Source organism: Homalodisca vitripennis, chromosome 8 (genome assembly GCF_021130785.1).
Source record: "Homalodisca vitripennis isolate AUS2020 chromosome 8, UT_GWSS_2.1, whole genome shotgun sequence".
Lineage (NCBI taxonomy): Eukaryota > Metazoa > Arthropoda > Insecta > Hemiptera > Cicadellidae > Homalodisca > Homalodisca vitripennis.
The window spans coordinates 11,900,635-11,919,607 of NC_060214.1; the positions used below are offsets into that span (position 1 = coordinate 11,900,635).

General features: G+C 32.6%; 1 protein-coding gene across 1 annotated transcript in view; it reads right to left on the bottom strand.

Moving 5' to 3' along the window:
* LOC124368016 (coiled-coil domain-containing protein 39-like) overlaps positions 1-18,713 on the bottom strand; it is a 34,441-nt gene extending 15,728 nt beyond the window's left edge. Inside the window, exons 1-11 of the mRNA XM_046825287.1 lie at positions 18,345-18,713; positions 16,936-17,055; positions 10,334-10,480; positions 9,490-9,648; positions 7,660-7,784; positions 7,248-7,344; positions 5,733-5,924; positions 3,738-3,953; positions 2,136-2,282; positions 1,710-1,778; positions 1,421-1,585 (exon numbers count right to left, since the gene is read on the bottom strand). Of these exons, the coding sequence (XP_046681243.1) occupies positions 1,421-1,585; positions 1,710-1,778; positions 2,136-2,282; positions 3,738-3,953; positions 5,733-5,924; positions 7,248-7,344; positions 7,660-7,784; positions 9,490-9,648; positions 10,334-10,480; positions 16,936-17,055; positions 18,345-18,443 (1,536 nt within the window). The 5' untranslated portion in view covers positions 18,444-18,713. The remainder of the gene's footprint in view (positions 1-1,420; positions 1,586-1,709; positions 1,779-2,135; positions 2,283-3,737; positions 3,954-5,732; positions 5,925-7,247; positions 7,345-7,659; positions 7,785-9,489; positions 9,649-10,333; positions 10,481-16,935; positions 17,056-18,344) is intronic.
* Positions 18,714-18,973: the final 260 nt, after the last annotated feature.

Genomic DNA, 18,973 nt, shown 5'->3' on the forward strand with positions numbered 1-18,973 from the left:
ATGTCACTGATAACATAGCTATGGTAGGAATGGTTGATTCAGTATGAATGCTGAGTTTAGAATCAACACTAAGGGGGTGACAAGACTTCCAAAATGAACCTTTTGCATCATTTTGAGTGTCTTTCTCGAAATCAGACAGATGGAGAGCTCTGTCTGGGTTGCCCAGGAGCCCAGTGGTCTAGAGGAAAGATGTTCTCATTGTCTGATCAGGTGAACATGAGTGCACTACAATGTTTTAGACACGATCCCAAAGCACGGCAAAGCAATCGAGTTTTCTAACATTACTTAGACATCTTGGACTCCAGATTCCAGGAGTCAAATATGTGGCAGTGTCAAATTTTGGACGTTGCACTTAGTATCACTGATAAATTTTTCTTTTGGAGTGTTTTGGGATGTTTTTGGAAAATAAGAGCTAAAACTTTGCCGTAGTTTCAACCATCTCTAAGAAAATCTGAAATTGTCAATTATGAAATGATAACATTATTATGTTATTATAAGGCTTCTTTAGTAACGAGAATATTTAATTTTAAAAGTGAATATATTCACAAAATTTGAATGTATTGATCTGACAATATGGTGATACCAGCTTCTTATAGTTTCTTAACACCTTTCTGTTTTAATTCAGTAAAAATACAACAAACTACTACCAACAGTACTGTTTAGTTGAAAGTATACTTAAGTAAATTTCTTCAGTATTTATTTACTCAGTTTATACTGAATATTAATAATTGAAATGTCCAAACATATAAAATTTCAATTTGTAATCAATAATTCTATAGTGCCTTTTTTGAGAGCATTACATATTGGAATATCCTACGCTTAAAACAGTTTATTGAAGAAATGTTGACTGTTGGTGTAAATTAGTGTATACGAGTAAAACACCTATTACATATTATGTTACTGGATCTAATAGAACCAGTGAACTAACAATAGTATTAAACAGTAATAAAAAAAATCATGAAGTAATTTAACAAATTAAAAGTGAAATGCTAGCGAAATAAAGTCTAATTGCCTGAAATACAGTGATTCATGAAATTGTCCAAGGATAAACACCACAGACTAAGGCACAGCAATTTTACATGTAGCCTCTCTAGAACCACAACCTAAGCTGTATACAGTGTTTACTTGTAAAATGTTATTGCATAAATAACCTGTATTGAATAGTACTGATGTTATTTATTTTCAACATTCTTCTATTTTCCTCAAGTGAGACTTTAAACCTTTATTGGCTGAGAATTACTAAACATTTTTTACGCAGAAATGTTTCAATGTAAGAATTAAAAATACTAGCAACATTATTATTGTTACATGTCGGATATCAGTAATGTGAAATCTTTTAAAAAATGTAGGCCTTTCTAACTTAAAATAAATACTTTATATAAAATTTACTTTTATACGAAAGTAAAAGTTAACTACTTACTTTTGCTTTGTTGTTTTGGGCTGTGACAACATTCAACATTTCAGTTTTCTTACGAGTTGCTTCCTCCAATTCCAAAATCTTTGACTTGGACGCTATTTTCTCCTCATCAGTTCTGTCCCCTTGGAGTCGACCGAGTCTGCAGTCCAAGTTCACCAGTTCCATGTCCTGTACAAACAGGTTTTTTTGTGTAATCTTGTTTTATTGACATCACAGTGCTCACACTGTGTATAATCTCGATAAAAAAGGGAAAAAATTACAATTTCATATTATTTATTAATCTACAACGTACCAGTTCATAAAGTATTTGTTCCTTGTTGATAAACTCTTTCTCGATTTCCGTCATTCGCTTTTCAAATGCCTGTAAAGATAAAATTGAAGTTACATCTGTAATTGAACCACTAAAATGTGTTTTATACTAAAAATGCTCCAAAATATTGTATTAACTAAAATTATTCAGCTGTTACGTTTCAAATTCTCAATTGGAATCATTTTGAGCCATACATAGAAAACCTATGCTCTCATAATTATAGCATACATTTTTTTCACTATTAAACTGTTGAAAGTACTAAATTTTTAAAACCTATTTAAAAGATAACATCATTTAATTTATAACAAACTGTTATGTTTATTAAAGCAGTTATTTATTAGTAGACACTAATTAATATTTGTTAGAAGAATAACACTTTTGTGAAAGATAAACGTTTTACACTTTTACCTCTCTGTTCATCCTGAAAATGTTCAACTCGTTGTCCAAGAGTCTGGAAGTCTCCTTCAAGTTGTTCAACTCTTGTGTTTTTTCAAAAACCTTCTCTTGGAGTTTATCGACTTTGGTCTGCAATGTGTTGTTGTTTTTTTCTGCTGCCTATCAACACACAATTAAATGCAGTGTTTAGAGTTGGCATATGACATCGTTAGTGTTTTCAAAATACAAAAAAATACTAATACTAGTATGAATTAAATCTTAATTGAACTTTTCATATTTATCGTCAGACTAAATACAATAATTTTTAACATATTTTACTATTCTACACATTTTCTTTTTTATTTACATATTTGTTTCCCACTGAATCGGAAGTTTTTTAAAGCTATCATCAAAGAATGAAACTGGTCACATTATGTAATTAACTGCGCAAGAACGTTTCCATCCCTTCATCGTTCATCAAAGTATGTTTCACTGTTTACCAATGAATTCTGTGCAATTTTTCTTGAGCCAATGCAGCTGAGTGTGAACAGATGTTGTCATGGAGCAAAATTGTACTTCGAATAGGCATCTCAACTTTGCCTGTCTCATGGCACCCAGCAGTTGGCAGTAGTATTCAGCATTACTTGTACATTGCTCATGAAAAAAAGTAAGTACACTTGTGCAATCCTAAAAATTCGTAGCGATAACCTTTCCTGCAAAAAGACAGGTCTTGGAATCCGAGATCAGGGTGCGTGGGTCTTGTTTTTTTACTTATTCTCGACCATTACAAAATTTGTTTCTAGCAGTATTAAACTTGAGTCATTGAAAGTGTTTTAGGTAGGTTGTAGAATTAAGTAAGTATACTCTTTAGGGAAGGTTTAAGATTCTAGAATAAAGTAAATCTCAAGGTTACTAAATTACTAGTATGTTATTTTATTGATTGTTTGATAATCTTGGATCTGGAATGTTATTACAAAACCGATAATTTAAAGATACATGATTTTTAAAATAAAAAATTTCTCTAGAAAATGTAAGTATTGGTGAAGAATGAAATGGTTGTGTAAAAATTGTAAATAATAATAAGTATTACTCATTTCAGAGTGTCGTTATTTTTTATAGCAACACCTCACGTCAAACTTATATCTTTTAATCAATCTATGAGTTATTGATTTATCTGTACTCTCTGTTAATCAGCTTGATTCGCCAGGTTATTGGTTCCTTTGACCTCCAAAAAACAGATTACATCCTAGTTTTGCTAGTTCACTGAGTTTTATTAATACAGGCTTAGGGTAAACAAAAAATAGACAAGTCAGATCACTCAACATTTTATACGCAAGATGTAGTTGCATGCATGTACAAATCTTTACGGTGTAGTGAATTGAGTTGACAAAATCAAAGAAAGAAGATTAAGTTATGTATTTAAACATTACATCATGAGCATAATAAAATGTGGTTATTGTTTCAGAACGAGCAGACTTCCTTAATAGAGCTGGAAAACAAGGAAACATCCTTTTATACCACTTATACTGATATTCAAGATTAATAAAAAGTGAAATAAATAATCATTAATCTACCAGCAAAAAGAAAACATTCATATGACTACCAACATTGAAGAGAACATATCTCAAGCCCGACCTGTAGTATATTTTCAACCTCCTTGGCTCTCTGGGCCGCGGTGAGATCTGCGTCGTTGAGCTGCTTCAGTCGAGCCTGCAGCTGCTCGATGGGTTGCTGTAGAGAGCTGTGTTGAGCTCGTTTGGCTTGTAGCTCATTGCACACCATTGTATTCTGGCTGCGCTCTTTTCCTATGGCATGGCCCAGGTCTGCCAACATCCCGCGCAAAGTCAACACCTGCAACAGATCAGTTTAGCCAACACAAAGCGAGAAAACTAGAATTATTTATGTAAGAATACCAGTAATTTTTAATTTCAGTGATTCTTGATTTTTTATTGTGTAAGCCTATAATTTGTACCTTATGTTATAATCATAAAATAAAATTAATATTAATTTTAACAAAAAAATTATGCATTTTTAAAGTGAAAAATGGATAAAAAGTACCAAATTCTGTATTAGTAAGCAATTTTGCTCTAGTTTTCATCTGTCTGTATGTCAGTTTGCACAATATCTTGGAAACAAACTGACCTATAATAGACTTCAAATTTTGCATGAATCTTCATTTATACAGCGTGTTCCGGAACTCTCTGGAACTCTGTTCCAAAATTTATTCCTTGAGACGAGAAAATATTCTACATATTCATGCTAAATTTCAAAAGTTAATCTCACCCGTTCTTGACATAAAGTAATCAATAAAAATCTCAGATAGACATAAAAAATGCACCATAGACCCATATTTATGTTGTGAAATATGTTTGTAATGACCTAAAAAATTAATTTTGCTAAAAAGTTTTAGAGAGTTTCGGGACACTCTGTATATTAGCAATTCTACATTCGATGATGGTGCAATGTCACTCCACGGTATTTGGCTGAGCATTAGCAAATATTTTTACATTGGTCTTGTACATAACTATAATTACAATGAGAAAATAACAGAATAAGTCAATTTGTAAACAGGCTGAGTACAATCCTGTGAGATATTTAACTTGTGACATTATCACATGTAAATTATTCGTAAAGTAAAAAAAATAATAGAGTAAAAGTTCATGCTAAAAGTCAATTACAAGATTTAATTTCAGTGTACTCTTGCAATGTAGTACATTCCCTACCTCACCACAACTTTTTTTTAGAAATTTAAACATTGCATGAAACTTTACTTGATGAAAAAAAATCTAAACGTATCATGTGGCAAGATATCTTGATAATGATCACCTGCACGTTTTAAATATCACTTGAATCTTCATTAATACATAGACAAGAATAGATGCTGTAATAGTGCATGTCCAACAATAGAATTTTGGTATCACTGAATAGGTTGACACAATTTTTTTTGTCTACAAGGAGGATGTAAACATTTCTTTCCTGTATGATTTTTGTTTGTCTATCTGATGGCGTCATCTGAGAATGAAATATGATCTAGGTTTTTAATTTTGCATGTAACCTTAGCGAAGCCAGTTCCACGACACATGATGTGGCCAACTCATACCTTATAGATCTAAAACTTACAACTCTATTTAAGAACTTTCAGTTTATATTGTACTATATGTGGAATACAATTAAAATAAAAACTGAAGACTAGGCTGAACTTGCACTACAGATGACTCAAACATCTTGACATAGTATACACAACTAATGGAACAGCAGCTCTAGTGGACCCGACACCATTGTACCTACCTCACTCTTGATGTCACTGGTTATACTGGACAGTTCCAGGTTCTGACTCCGCTGCTGCACCACCTTCCCGTTAACCTCGGCCAGTTGTCGCTCCAGCTCCTCGTTGTTCTGGGATTGTATACACAACTAATGGTACAGCAACTCTAGTGGACCCGACACCATTGTACCTACCTCACTCTTGATGTCACTGGTTATACTGGACAGTTCCAGGTTCTGACTCCGCTGCTGCACCACCTTCCCGTTAACCTCGGCCAGTTGTCGCTCCAGCTCCTCGTTTTTCTGGCATTGTATACACAACTAATGGTACAGCAGCTCTAGTGGACCCGACACCATTGTACCTACCTCACTCTTGATGTCACTGGTTATACTGGACAGTTCCAGGTTCTGACTCCGTTGCTGCACCACCTTCCCGTTAACCTCGGCCAGTTGTCGCTCCAGCTCCTCGTTGTTCTGGCATTGTGTCTGATAGAACTTCCTCTCCTCCTCCAACACATTGGACTTTTCCACTCCCAACTGCTTGAGCTTCTCTATTTCCTGTACAGAACATTATGTGTATGTAGGGAGAGAATCAGTAAATTACAATACCTACCTTGTGCCTTCTGAATTCTTTTCTCCATTTTTGATTAAATTATAAATCCCGGTTGATATTGTTTGTTAACTGTTTCCATTCCCTGCTGACTGTTTTTTACACTTGGTTTAACACTAATTTTGAGAATATTTAATTGCCACACACAGTTGGTTTCGACATTTCGAAATATAATTATGAAATATTGGATTTTACCAGTGGTTGGATGTCGGTGTCACTTGTGCTCTGACAATAATTTATAAGTTTTGTTGATATTAACAATCGACAAAGGGACTTGTATCAACTTTTAGTTTAACATCTGCTGGTAGACATTGATAAAAAACATTTGCTTGCTCAAAAGACTGACCATTGGCAGGAACTAGCAATGATCGGAAATTTATTTCTCAATTAACTTAATTTATATTTGTAATGCTATATATTTCATACACTATGGTTGGTTGTTCGGTCTTTAACAAATTGAAAACTAACCATACTTGAAAACTAATTTGTAAGTATTACTTTAAATGTTGACTAGTGTCAACAAATTTAAATAGAATATTTCGTTACTGACACTACATTTTCATACAGTCACTAAAGTCAAAGTCAAAACTAGTCATGGAACTACCCCTCTCTTCACCATCAATTATAAACAATACACCACTACGCATCCCCCATGTGGCTCAGTACGCCTAGAAGGCTGACCACGCAGACAGCAAGGACTTTGATAATAAACAGGCATATAATCAATCATTCATCGAAATCACCGACCAAACCTGTCCAAAACCAACTCGCTGGTTAGTATCAGGTTCCAGTTGAAATCCCGGACATATTGGTAATCTTAACCAGAGTAAAACGTCTCCTGATGAACCTCATCGGGTCCATTAAGTCAACCTGGAAGAATTTAAGAGGAGCCAAGGATAACAATGGACTTTTGTTAGCTCTGGATAACCACGAAGATGGCTGGCACTTGTTTGACAATATTTGACTCATTAAGTGTTATAACCAACCAAAATACCACTGTGATGACTGGATCCTACTTTATCTTTAGTTTGGGCTCAAATTCTGTATGTCCTGTAAGCCACCAGATTTCTCATCACAAAAACAACCCTAAAATGTACCTTCAAAGTCTGTAAAATTTACAAAAATAAATTGACTTTTCTGAAGTATTTTAAAACCTCATATTAAGAAGTTTTTTTCAATTAACAATCGTATGAAATGTGAAGATGGTCTCATGGCTTTAATATGTAACAAATTCATATTAATTAAGGGTAAAAGTATGGTTATCATGTTACCTGAAGAGTCAAATCAATATTGTCATCTCGCTGTTGCAGAATTCTCACTGCATTCTCCCAGTAAGAGATCAGGCTCATGCGCTCATTATGTGCTCTTCTGTTCAACAAAACCATTACTGTTTATAATATTTTGGCTAGTACTTATCTTATTATGCATTTAAAGCAAACTTCACTCTGTAGCTTAAATGGTGCTTTCTGATACCAAGTTTGACAGTATCAGAATTGCTTTCATGCCTGAGTATGACTTGGAACTTTGTTCTATTGCATTTACCAAAATCACAAGCAAGTGCCTAAATATTGTAATGGTCTATTCAGCTGATTCATGGCCATCACACAATACAAAAATGCCATAATATATTATTTTTTGAGATTAATTAAACTGCAGAGCAATTCTCAAGGGACGAATTCTTACCTGAAAAGCCTGGAGACCTGTTCCAGTTGGTTCTCCAAAGTTGTCAGACTGTTCAGCTCCTTCATCAGAATCGCATCTCGTTCCATCACGTCTGCTTTCAGCCTCTGCCGTCTCAATTCCATTTCCTAGAGACGGTATTCACAAACTTTATATTAGTTCCTGGGCAGACTTTGCCACACCATCATTCTTGTTCAGATAAAATATAAATAAACAAAGAAACCAAAAAAGTCATAGATACTAATTTTGGAACTACTACATTTCAGATATAATTATGAAAATTTGGAAATCTAATCAAATCAAACAACAAACCTAAAGCACTGTGGAGCATCATAAATGCAGAGAAGCAGAGAAGCCACTCCTCCAACGCTGCACTTCACTTGGAAATAGATGGGAAAACAGAAGAAATATATTTCTAAATAAATAGGACCTTAAGATAGGCCAGAAAATTAAATAGAGATATAACATTACAATCAATTAAAAACTTTAATCATTAAAAGAATGTTATATAGAAATTCTGTCAATGATTAAATTAGAACAAATTTCAATGGAAGATGTAAGTTAAAATGCCTAAAACAGAAAAATCTGTTACATTATAAAATGATTATGACATTATTAATTGTTAATGTCTTTTTAACACCTAAATAAACAAACTAAATTCAATACCAAAACAAAGTAGTACTTGAATTAAAGACGTCTATTTTTTTTTACTTTTTTCTCGGTAAGTATGTGTTCCGATACTAAAATTATGGCAACCTTAAATACATGAATAACACAAATTCAAGATTTAATACAGTACACATAAGGGTTAAACATGTCCGGTCTGTATATACAAGCAACAATATGTTTTTATGTATTCCCTGAACAACCGAGTAGATTATAGAATAGGCATAATCACATGCCATTCTCAACACATGGGAAATAAACCTCCTTGTCTGAACTTTAGCGGATGGAACAACATTACCACCAGAGCTGTAGCAGCTGCTTGGATATTGGTAGTGTAACTACCTATTCCTTACTTAGTGATTTAGTGGGTGTACTTTTTGTATATTTTTCACATTCCATTCCTATTTACTTTCCCTTAATGTTTTCCATAAAGTTATCCTGTTGCATGTAACCTAAAAAAGATAATTAAATGCTTCAAGACATTTTTAGAAGCATTATACATTCTTTCTTAGCATCAATGTTTGTAGTGAGTCTAAAATCATTGATATCTGTGATAACAAAATTAAAGTTGAACAGTACTTTCATTGAAAGAGAAGGTTCTGAGAGATAAGACAAAAATCAATTTTCCTAGATTTACACTGTCACTAAATCTACACATTGTAGATCTCCAATGATTTGAGATTGCTGTACATGTGGTGCTATCTGTTAATTGGTAAGCAGTAATAACGTAGGGAATAAGCAATAACATAAGCACCACTCAAAACCTAGTCTACCGCATTTTAGATTGTCAATTTGCCTACAGTTAACATTTTGGTTGAATAGTGTAAACACCAGTTTTGGATTACCGCAGTAATGGGAAATTAATAATTTTGGATTACCGCAGTAATGAGAAATTAATAATTGTTCTTGGGAGCAACACATTATTGATTATTTCATAAAACAACATTTTATAAATTTCTTAAAAGCTGAATCAAATTAAAAGTGCAAAAGCTTTTTAGGAACAGGTTTTTATAACTTCTGTGAATGTTTTTGCAGGTCAGGTGCTGAATTTGTGTCCAATTTCTACGTTATGTTACCTAAAAAATACATCAGAACATTGTAATTTAGACCTTGTTCTGCAGTCTATGCTCATAAACAGAAGTCACAATGCACTAGCAGAGTATATACCTTGAACTTGGCATCATCTTCTAGTCTGAAGCGTTCCAGGACGTTGTTGTCCCTCTCTCCGGCCGCAAGCTCCTCCTGCCACGCGTGCCTTGCCTCCTCCCCCCACTCCACCAGTGACTTGAGGTGGTCCAGCCGCTTCATGCTGTGAGCGATTTCCTCCTACACGCATGTAAAAGTCATTCTGCCTACTACGAATTCTGATCTACGTTTTATCCCACACACATTTAATATTACAAAGTATAATTATGGGTTACAAGACCAAATAATGAAAATGAGTCGTTTACTCTATACATCCATAAATAATAACATATAATTAATTTGTTTGATTAATTAGGAATTTTCTCAAGCCCTACCCTAATCAGTCCATGTAGTTCATATGCAGCTCTATGTAATTAATTCACATTTTATTTTTTTTTAATATCATATCTGCTAATTAAAAATAATGTAAAAGTGAAAGAATCTAGTGTAGTCTTGTCAAATTACCTTTTACTTAACAAGTGTTTATACAGCTACATAGCAAACACAGAAGCTGCAAAGTTTTCAACTCTAAATCACATAACTTGAAATTCAAATTTTGGAATTTACAATTTTCTTGAGTTCCACTTTTTTATGTGCTGAATGCTAAAACCTTTTTGTTACAAATCGTAATATTAGAAAGTGTTTTTTAAGTTTTCTTTGTATTTAATGAACTTTAAAATTTAAAAATATGTTTTAGGTTTATGTATTGAGATTTGAGAATACAAAAAATCATAACTGAGAGTCATTATAACTGTAATGTCATAGATATTCCATGACAATCCTGTTAACATTAAGGAAAGAAAGCGGGCAAGAAATAAATTTTCACCTGGAGCAAAAGTTGGTTGTGCTCAGAATCCTGTATTTTCTTGTTCATGTTGCGAATTTCCTGGCGAGTTTTGTTCAGTTTGGACTCGCTTTCTTTGAGCATTGTGTGCTCTGTATCTCGCTGGTTGCGTTGAGCCACAATCAGTTGCTACAGTAAAAAAATTCAATTAGCCACTTTTCAAAGTTTGACGTATTTTAGGATGGCAATAAATTAAAAACTCAGCAATTGTAATATCTGTATCAACAATTACAATTGAGCAATTATCAACCTACAAAAAATCAATTAGAAATAAATCATTAAACTTACATCCTATTAATTGTGTTTCTTTTACCATTAATGTATTAAATTTCATAATACAAACCATGCTGACTTCAAGAAACAGATGCAGCTACTTTTGAATGCCCGCAATACATATTTAGTTGCTTGTTTATTTTTAAGGATCCATATCAACTACAGAAACAAATTCGTAAATACTTTGTTGTAAAGGCTTTTAGAATCTCTCTCTCTCTCTCTCTCTCTCTCTCTCTCTCTCTCTCTCTCTCTCTCTCTCATGAGAGTAGCAGTGCATAACAATTTTAAAATAGAGGTTGGATTGGTTCCTTTCATAAAAATGTATTCTATACAAGCTTACTGGAACTTTCAAGGCTAGTTTAATGTATTGAAGCTAGGAAATCACTGTTTACCATCTTTTAAAGCTATTTGATTTAGTTTTTTTTACGTGTAGTGGTTATTATTTAAGATGAGAGTCACCTTTAGAATAAATATTATGTTTACAATGCGAAATTTAGTTGATAGTTATTTTTTTTGTAATTAATTATTATCATCAGTAAAGTTGATAGTATTGGTAATTAAAATATATTGTCTGTTAATATCGATATAAAACTAGGTCTGTAAATTGTACTCGATCCCCTTTTTAACACTGAACAGAAATGTATCAAACCAAGGATGTAGCCAGGAAAAAGTTTTTTTTTTTTGGGGGGGGGGGTCCAGAGAACTGATATTTTCCCGTAGTGGATATAGAGTAAGGCCCCTTTTAGTTCCTTAAAAAATTCTTGACCTGTTCCTTTGTGGAGAACGATCTTTCAGCAGGTCATTTACTAAAAAAGTAAATGAAAAAATTGAAAATTTGGGGGGTCTGGATCCCTTGGACCCCTTGCTGACTAAGTCCTTGTATCAAACACAGCAGCAGCTCACTTCAAACTGTTTTATTGAAGCTGTTGCAGTGGTTTTCAACCTCCTGGTTCAAAATAGTGGGGTGATTAGTGGGGGATAGACCCACAGTGATTACACTTTAAAGTTTGCTCCTGTGTTTTAGTTAAAATTTATGTGGTTTTTTTAAGAAAGTATATAAGTTTTTTTACACCAATCTGTGAAGAAAGTCGGCTTGGTTTGGTATCAGGTGACATTTTTAACAAAAAATAATAACAGTGGAGAAGTTATCATAGAAAACTATTTTAATTTTCCAATAAGAACAAGATTATTGCTTAGAGATAAGGGGGATCTTTATCAGCGATATTGATAAGGAGGGCCTGGCTGGCAGGAATCTTGACCTTTGTACTGCTGTGAGTTATGGACAACTAGATCATCCTTATCTCTCAACTGTCAAGCTCTCTGTTGCCTGATTGTAAATAAGCAGACTAATAATAAGTGTGTTTCATGGAGTAAATAATATTAAAAATTTTTAAAACTGTTATTATTGTTTTAAAATTTTATTATTGTTATTATTTTTATATTTATTGTGACTTTATTCATACTAATATTTGTTTAACTAAATACACTATTCCTATAGACTTGTCATTTGCCACTTATACACAACTAGAGAGTTTTTATTTTTTTATCAATACAATGAAAAGGAAAATAGTAAAACATCCCTGTGGAATATGTATGAAAAACATTACAAAAAACGTCTCCATCTATTCTTTGTCGTGGTAGCTGTTCATTGTGGCATCACATAAAATGTATTGGTGTGAATAATTATGAACTCAATAAAATAAGTGAACCACAAATCAGAATGGATTTGTGAAGTTTGCTCGTCTAACTCAAATATTCAAAAATGGACAACACGGTTTTAGTACTATTGCATCCCTAGAAGAGAAGATGACCTTAAAATAAATAATGAAATTAATAAAACTCTAACAGAATCAATAGAAAGTCTTAATTTAGTAATAAATACAATAAATAAGGATTTAGTTGACGCTAATGTTGAAATAAAAAGGTTATTAAATGAAAATTCATATCTTCAATCACTAATACTCCAAAGAGAAGAAGAGATAATAAAATTGCAAAAAAGTGAACATAAATCTATGGAATATTTTAAGACAATCTTCCCCATCAGTTAAAGAATCTTCCAAAACACAGAAAAAGACAACTAAAAAAAAAATTCTGCCACCTAGTTTTTCAATTTCCCTTAATAATAGCTTCCAACCTCTGGGTGTTGAAATATCCACTCTATCGACAATTTAAAAGCCCCCATTTCAATATCACTTAACTGGACCTTCTAAAACTCGACACAGAACTAAAAGTAAAATTCAAAAATAACAAGGTGATGAAGACACAAAAAGTTGATCAAAATAAAATGGAGAAAAGAGTAATGTTGGTGGCGGACCAGTCATGGAAGATTTTTGGGACATATTTTACAAAATAAACTTGGTTGTGAATACAAGGTAACAGTAGTGAGTAGTTCTGGAGCACCATTTAATTATGTTGCAAAAAAATCTCCTAGAACTGACAGAAGATTTTCACTTTCAATGACCAGGCTATATTTTTGGCTGGAACTAACAACATTGATGACATTGGTAATTCATCCAACAAACCCAATAGTTTTGATTATGAAATCTTCAGTAAAGTTTACACAGATTACAAATTTAAGTTTAAATAAGCATCCCTTTTAGGTTTGATAAACCATTTCTGAACGATGCAATCAGGAAATTAAACAATAACCTTAAACTTATTTCAGACGGTTTAAATGCAGGTTCTTTTAATTGATTTGAGATCAATGCAGAGACATCATCATACGAAACATGGACTCCATTTTTAATTTATCAGGAAAAACACCATCTCGCACATATAATAACCGAACATCTGAAAAAGACTGATATTAAAAAAAAACGTCAGATGAACAGACATTTATAGATCCTATTAGTGCTAAGTCAGAATGCCAGCAGTACTACTCATCAAAGTCTAGACCAAACAACAGACATTGTGGGTGAGCCAAAAGTTCTGTTTGCGGCAACGGATGATCTCTCAGCTGATATTTTAATTCATAATCAAACACTGTCGGCCTCTTTGACATCTCTTGAAGATTTTCCCCCTCTTCCACCACCACCAGCTTTGATTAATCATAATGTTGTTTCCCCTCTGCAAACAAAATCCACAATTACCTATATGCTCCTCCCAGTTTGATGTAGCTAGTGAAAAAGTTACGAGTGTCTCAGAAAAATTGTAACAAAGGTTCAACAATTTTTTTAGACTAATGCAAGTAAATGTATGTTGTTTAAGAAACAAAATATTGCAGTTAGAAAGTATATGTAAAGAAAAAAATATAAACTTAATTTGTATATCAGAACACTGGCTGAAACAAAATCAAGTAGATCTATTTGTACCAGAGAATTTTACTCCAGCCAGCGTAGTCTGTAGAAAAACTAGGAAAAATGGTGGAGTTGGTATTTATGTTAAAAATACAATACAATTTTCTGTTGTTGATGTATCTAAATTTAATTTTGAGTTAGATTTTGAAATATGTTGTATAAAATTAATACAAGAAAATATTTTGATTGTGAGCATTTTATAGATCTCCAAATGGAGATATTAACAAATTTTTTAACTGTTTTGAGCATGCTGTCAAAAGGTTACTAATTAATAACCAGAGGGTACTCATAGCTGGGGGATTTTTAATATTGAAAATGGGTAATAGTGATAATGGTAATTTGGATTTTTCTAAATTTAGTAACATTCTCAGATCATTTAATCTTTTTATTACAAATAATCAACCTACACGTTTTAATTCCTGCATTGACAATATTATTGTTAATTTTAATAAAAAAGCTATTTACTACTACACTTGGTGAACATTGTCTTGCAGACCATGTACCCCTTTTTTTTAAAATGTTTTCCACAAAGCACTTACAGAACAATCAAAACATGTTGCAAGCTAGTAATGGTTTTATTAGAAGGCACAGTGATGAAAGTCTGGATCAGTTTATTTATTATTTAAAGAAAGAAAATTGGGACATGATAGATGATTTTAAACAAAATAAAATTGACATTAAAACACTTTTTAATAGTTTTTTAAAAAAAATTTGTTTGACTTATGGCACTATTGCTCACCCTTAGTAAAAAACCTCAAATAAATCACGGTCTAAATAACACTAAAACTTGTCAAGTGGTATACACCGGAACTAGCCAAAACAAGAAATGAAATGCTTGCATTATTCACAATTTACAAAAGTTTGAATTTAAGGGGGTCAGAGCAAACTCAGGCAGCTTATAATGTATATATTCAACATAAAAGAAGGTATAGGAATGAATTAACACTAGCAAAAAAAGTTGCAGTTGAGCAGTATATTAGTAAAGCTCCTAACCAATGCAGGGCTGCTTGGAAGGTGATTAGTAATGAACACTCACCTACACACAGTCAAGATGTAAATTTGGATCCTGAGGAATTCAACCAGTATTTCATAAACTCAATTAAAGAGCTTAGTGAAAGGAATTCCCCCAGTCACCATAGTCCTGATTACTTTCTGGGAGAACGAATGATTGATCAAAATTCATTTGTTTGGCTAACAGTTACAGCCGGAGGATGTTATTATAAAGGCTGTGTCAAAATTCTCAAATTCAAAAGCTATGGACTATTATTGGTTGTCGAATTTCATTATTAAAAGTACTATTGAATTTATAAGTGAACCCCTAGCGATAATTTTAAATAACTGCATGAATGAGGGTTTTTTTTCACCTTTACTAAAGGTGTCAAAAGTTACTCCAGTGTTTAAGAAAGGTGACAAAAATTGTGTACATAACTATCGTCCAATCTCAATTGTCCCTATATTTTCTAAAATTTTTGAATCAATTATGTACAAACCAGCTGAATGGCTATTTTGAGTTTCATAATTTTAATTTCAAATAGTCAATATGGCTTCCGCCAGGGAAGATCTACAACTTCGGCTGTATTAAACATAATTGATCATACCCTAGAGGCTTTTTGAAAAAAAGGATTCCTCTTCATTAGTTTTATGTGACCTCAGTAAAGCATTTGACAGTGTCCTTGTTGATGTTCTTCTTGATAAGCTTGCATTTTACGGTGTTAGTGATTGTGCTTTAAGACTTATTAAGTCATATCTTTCCAATAGATTGCAATATGTATGTGTCAGGGAATAAATGCTCTCAAATGAAAACCGTGGAAACTGGTGTTCCACAGGGTTCTATTCTTGGGCCTTTTTTCTTTATTGTTTATATTAATGATCTTCCTAAAAACCTCAATACTCATTCAGTGATTTACGCTGATGATACACCACCTTACTTTCTAGTCATCATAATTTAGACTGTTTGGCACAAATTACCCAACAATCTGAGAAAAGGGCTTATGAATGGTTTGCAGCAAATAAGCTAGCATGCAATTTGGATAAAACACAGTGTATTACTTTAAGCCTCAAACAGGAAATCAATTTGGTATCGGTCAAGCTCCTAGGAATTAATGTAGACTCAAAATTAAACTGGTCAACTCCATATAGATACTGTCTGTAACAAAATCTCTAGGAGTAAATTACTTACTTTGGAAACTCAAAAGTTTTGTTAGTCCAGAGTATTTAAGATTGGCATATTTTGGGCTTTTTTTCAGTCGCACATATTGTATGGTCTACTTGTATGGGGTCATTCTTCACATGTCATTGACATTCTTGTGCTACAGAAAAAGGCTGTTCGTAATATTGGAGGAGCCAACCCACTTGAACACTGCAAACCTCTTTTTGTACAATTTCAAATTCCCACAATAGTAAATCTTTATATTTTTCAAGTTTTATTGTATACAAAATCTAATTTGAATCTTATTTCATACAAGACAGGAGATCCATCAATACAACACTAGGGAAGGAAATAAGATTGATATATTGCCTCACAGACTAGCTAAAACTAAAAGCTCGTTTAAATTAAATTTTATAAAATTTTTTAATAAGCTGCCTGATGATGCGAGACTTGTTTCCTTTAAAATATTTAAAAAAAAGTTATATGATTGGCTAGTGAAAAATCCTTTTTACAGCATTGAGGAATTCATGAATTGCCATATTAATGTTAGGTTTTAGTTTATAACTAACTATAATTACTTTTATTTATTGCTACTTTACTTAAATTTCATGTGAACTTTTTACAACACTTTTTGAGTTAATGTAATTTTTAGCTTTAACAATGTATGTAATTTTAAAATGACTTGTCCTATTTCTGTAAACAGATCAATGGAATAAATGATTCTTATTCTTATTCTTATTAGTTTCATCCTGGGAATCTGATACTCCACATCAGTTACTTTATCCTCATGAATGGCTGCAACTGGTTATTGACTGTATGTAGTAGGTTTACACATCTCTTAATTCAAATACTTAACGTAGGATTACCTGATTTTGTTCCTTTTGAAGCTTGACATTTTGAATCTGTTTTTGAACCCTTCGCTTCTGTTCTTCCTGAATTTCAAGTTTCATCATTAGATCAGCCTTTAGTTTTAACTTATTTTCAACCTAAAAAGAATAATGATCAAAACAAGGCCTAGAATGTTACAACATAAATTCTAATCCCGCCAGCTTGAAACCTCTTAATACCCCCAGGCTTTGGGAATCAACCATTTTCGATAATGCAATGTTTTTAAAAATTTGCAGGTATATTCCTATGCCCAATAGTAAATACTCAACAAACATACACTAGAGCGAATCTGTCACCTCTCAAATAAAAAAGTATAGAAACCTGAGTTTGAACATAACTATAATCTAACTAATAACCAAGCTACAATAACAGGAGTTACATTAAACATAGTTTGTATATTTCTGCATCTAGAAATCTAATAATTTACAAAAAATAACTTCTACTTTTAATTTAGATAACAACATGAAATGGTACTGGTTTTGGTGCTTTTCTCTTACTTAAAAATTTTGTAACTCAGAAACTTGGGATCTGATTAAGACCATACTTAGCGGTGTGAACGAGTAATAATACAAGGGCGCACAAGTACTAAATATAGGCATGAGTATCTCCAAAAGAGAGGGAATACTAGGGGGAAGATTTACATGTATGTCAATTTAATTTAATATTGGTTATAGGAAAAAACCTGCAAAATTAAAAAAAAGTAACATGGGTAATGGGGTAGGGTACGATAAGCAGACCCGGTTTTTTATATCAAAATTGGCAAACGATATTACTTAATCATAACCATCGATATAATCAATCGATATTGATTAATTATTTTGAATTATTAACTTAAATAGTCTATATCAACAGCTGCAAACACTTTAAAATAATACATGTAGGGTAATATTTAAATTTTACATTTGTAATTTTAATTATTAAAAATGACAGTCAATTTTAGAAAACTAAAAGACATGAAAGATGATAAAACATAGATAAATATAATATATTGTTTTTGTGTGACTTCAACATGTTAGACTCGTACCGAAAACCCCATTATGTGAAATTTGTGGGAAAGAAACAACTGTAACTGTGAGAGGAGCAAATATGGTCGTCTTTAGTTTTCCTAATTTTTGTTATAATAATTTGTTTGATCACTGTAAATATTAAATTCATACTTTAATTTAAAACATATGATTGTTATTGAGGACTATAGATACTTTTATATCAATTGATAGTCTAGGATTTGAGATGCGAATATTAGGTATTGAAGACTACATTTTCGATATAAAAAACCGGGTCCGTTTATCCTACCGTACCCTGAGTAATGGGCTAACCACTAGAGTTTGGGATCACCAAACTCTTTAATAAATATGTTTTGTATATTATTATTTCATATTATGTTTACCTCTTTCTGAAGAAGTCTGTTTTCTTCATTAGCAACTGGTACAGCTAACCCATCAGTACAACCTATTTGCTTGAGGATATCTGCAAATTCCCTTTCCATATTTAAACATTAATTATTACACTCAAAAATAAATTTGTATTTTCTTCTGTTTTCTGTTCCAGCCAATTTTTGAACTTGTTTGTTTGTTTCTATGGCAACACATGTGGATTCCACCGACAGCCATAGGTAGACTACAGACAGCTGTGTTGTATCATAGAGTAAAGAATAAAAAAATAGTTGTGTGAATTTGAAGATTCTATTGTGGAATGGTCAAAAAGGAGTAAAGATTTTCTAACAAGACAGAAAATACAGTCGTTCAGTATGGCTGCCTATGTCTGTATTCTGTTGCTTTCGCCTGCCACGACCGCTTGTTGATGGTTGGGAAGGGTGGGTGAACATATGGGAGACATCTCAGAAGCAAAATACGTCACTTATCCATGAGGTTTTATTTACTAATCTTCCAATGCAACTTGTCGTCTGTTAACCATTTTATGTTTTACAACTCACCTATATAATATTGAGATTATAAATTCTCAACATTCTCCTATATTTAATAAGTTGCAGTAAAAAAATCCTTATACTATACAAAA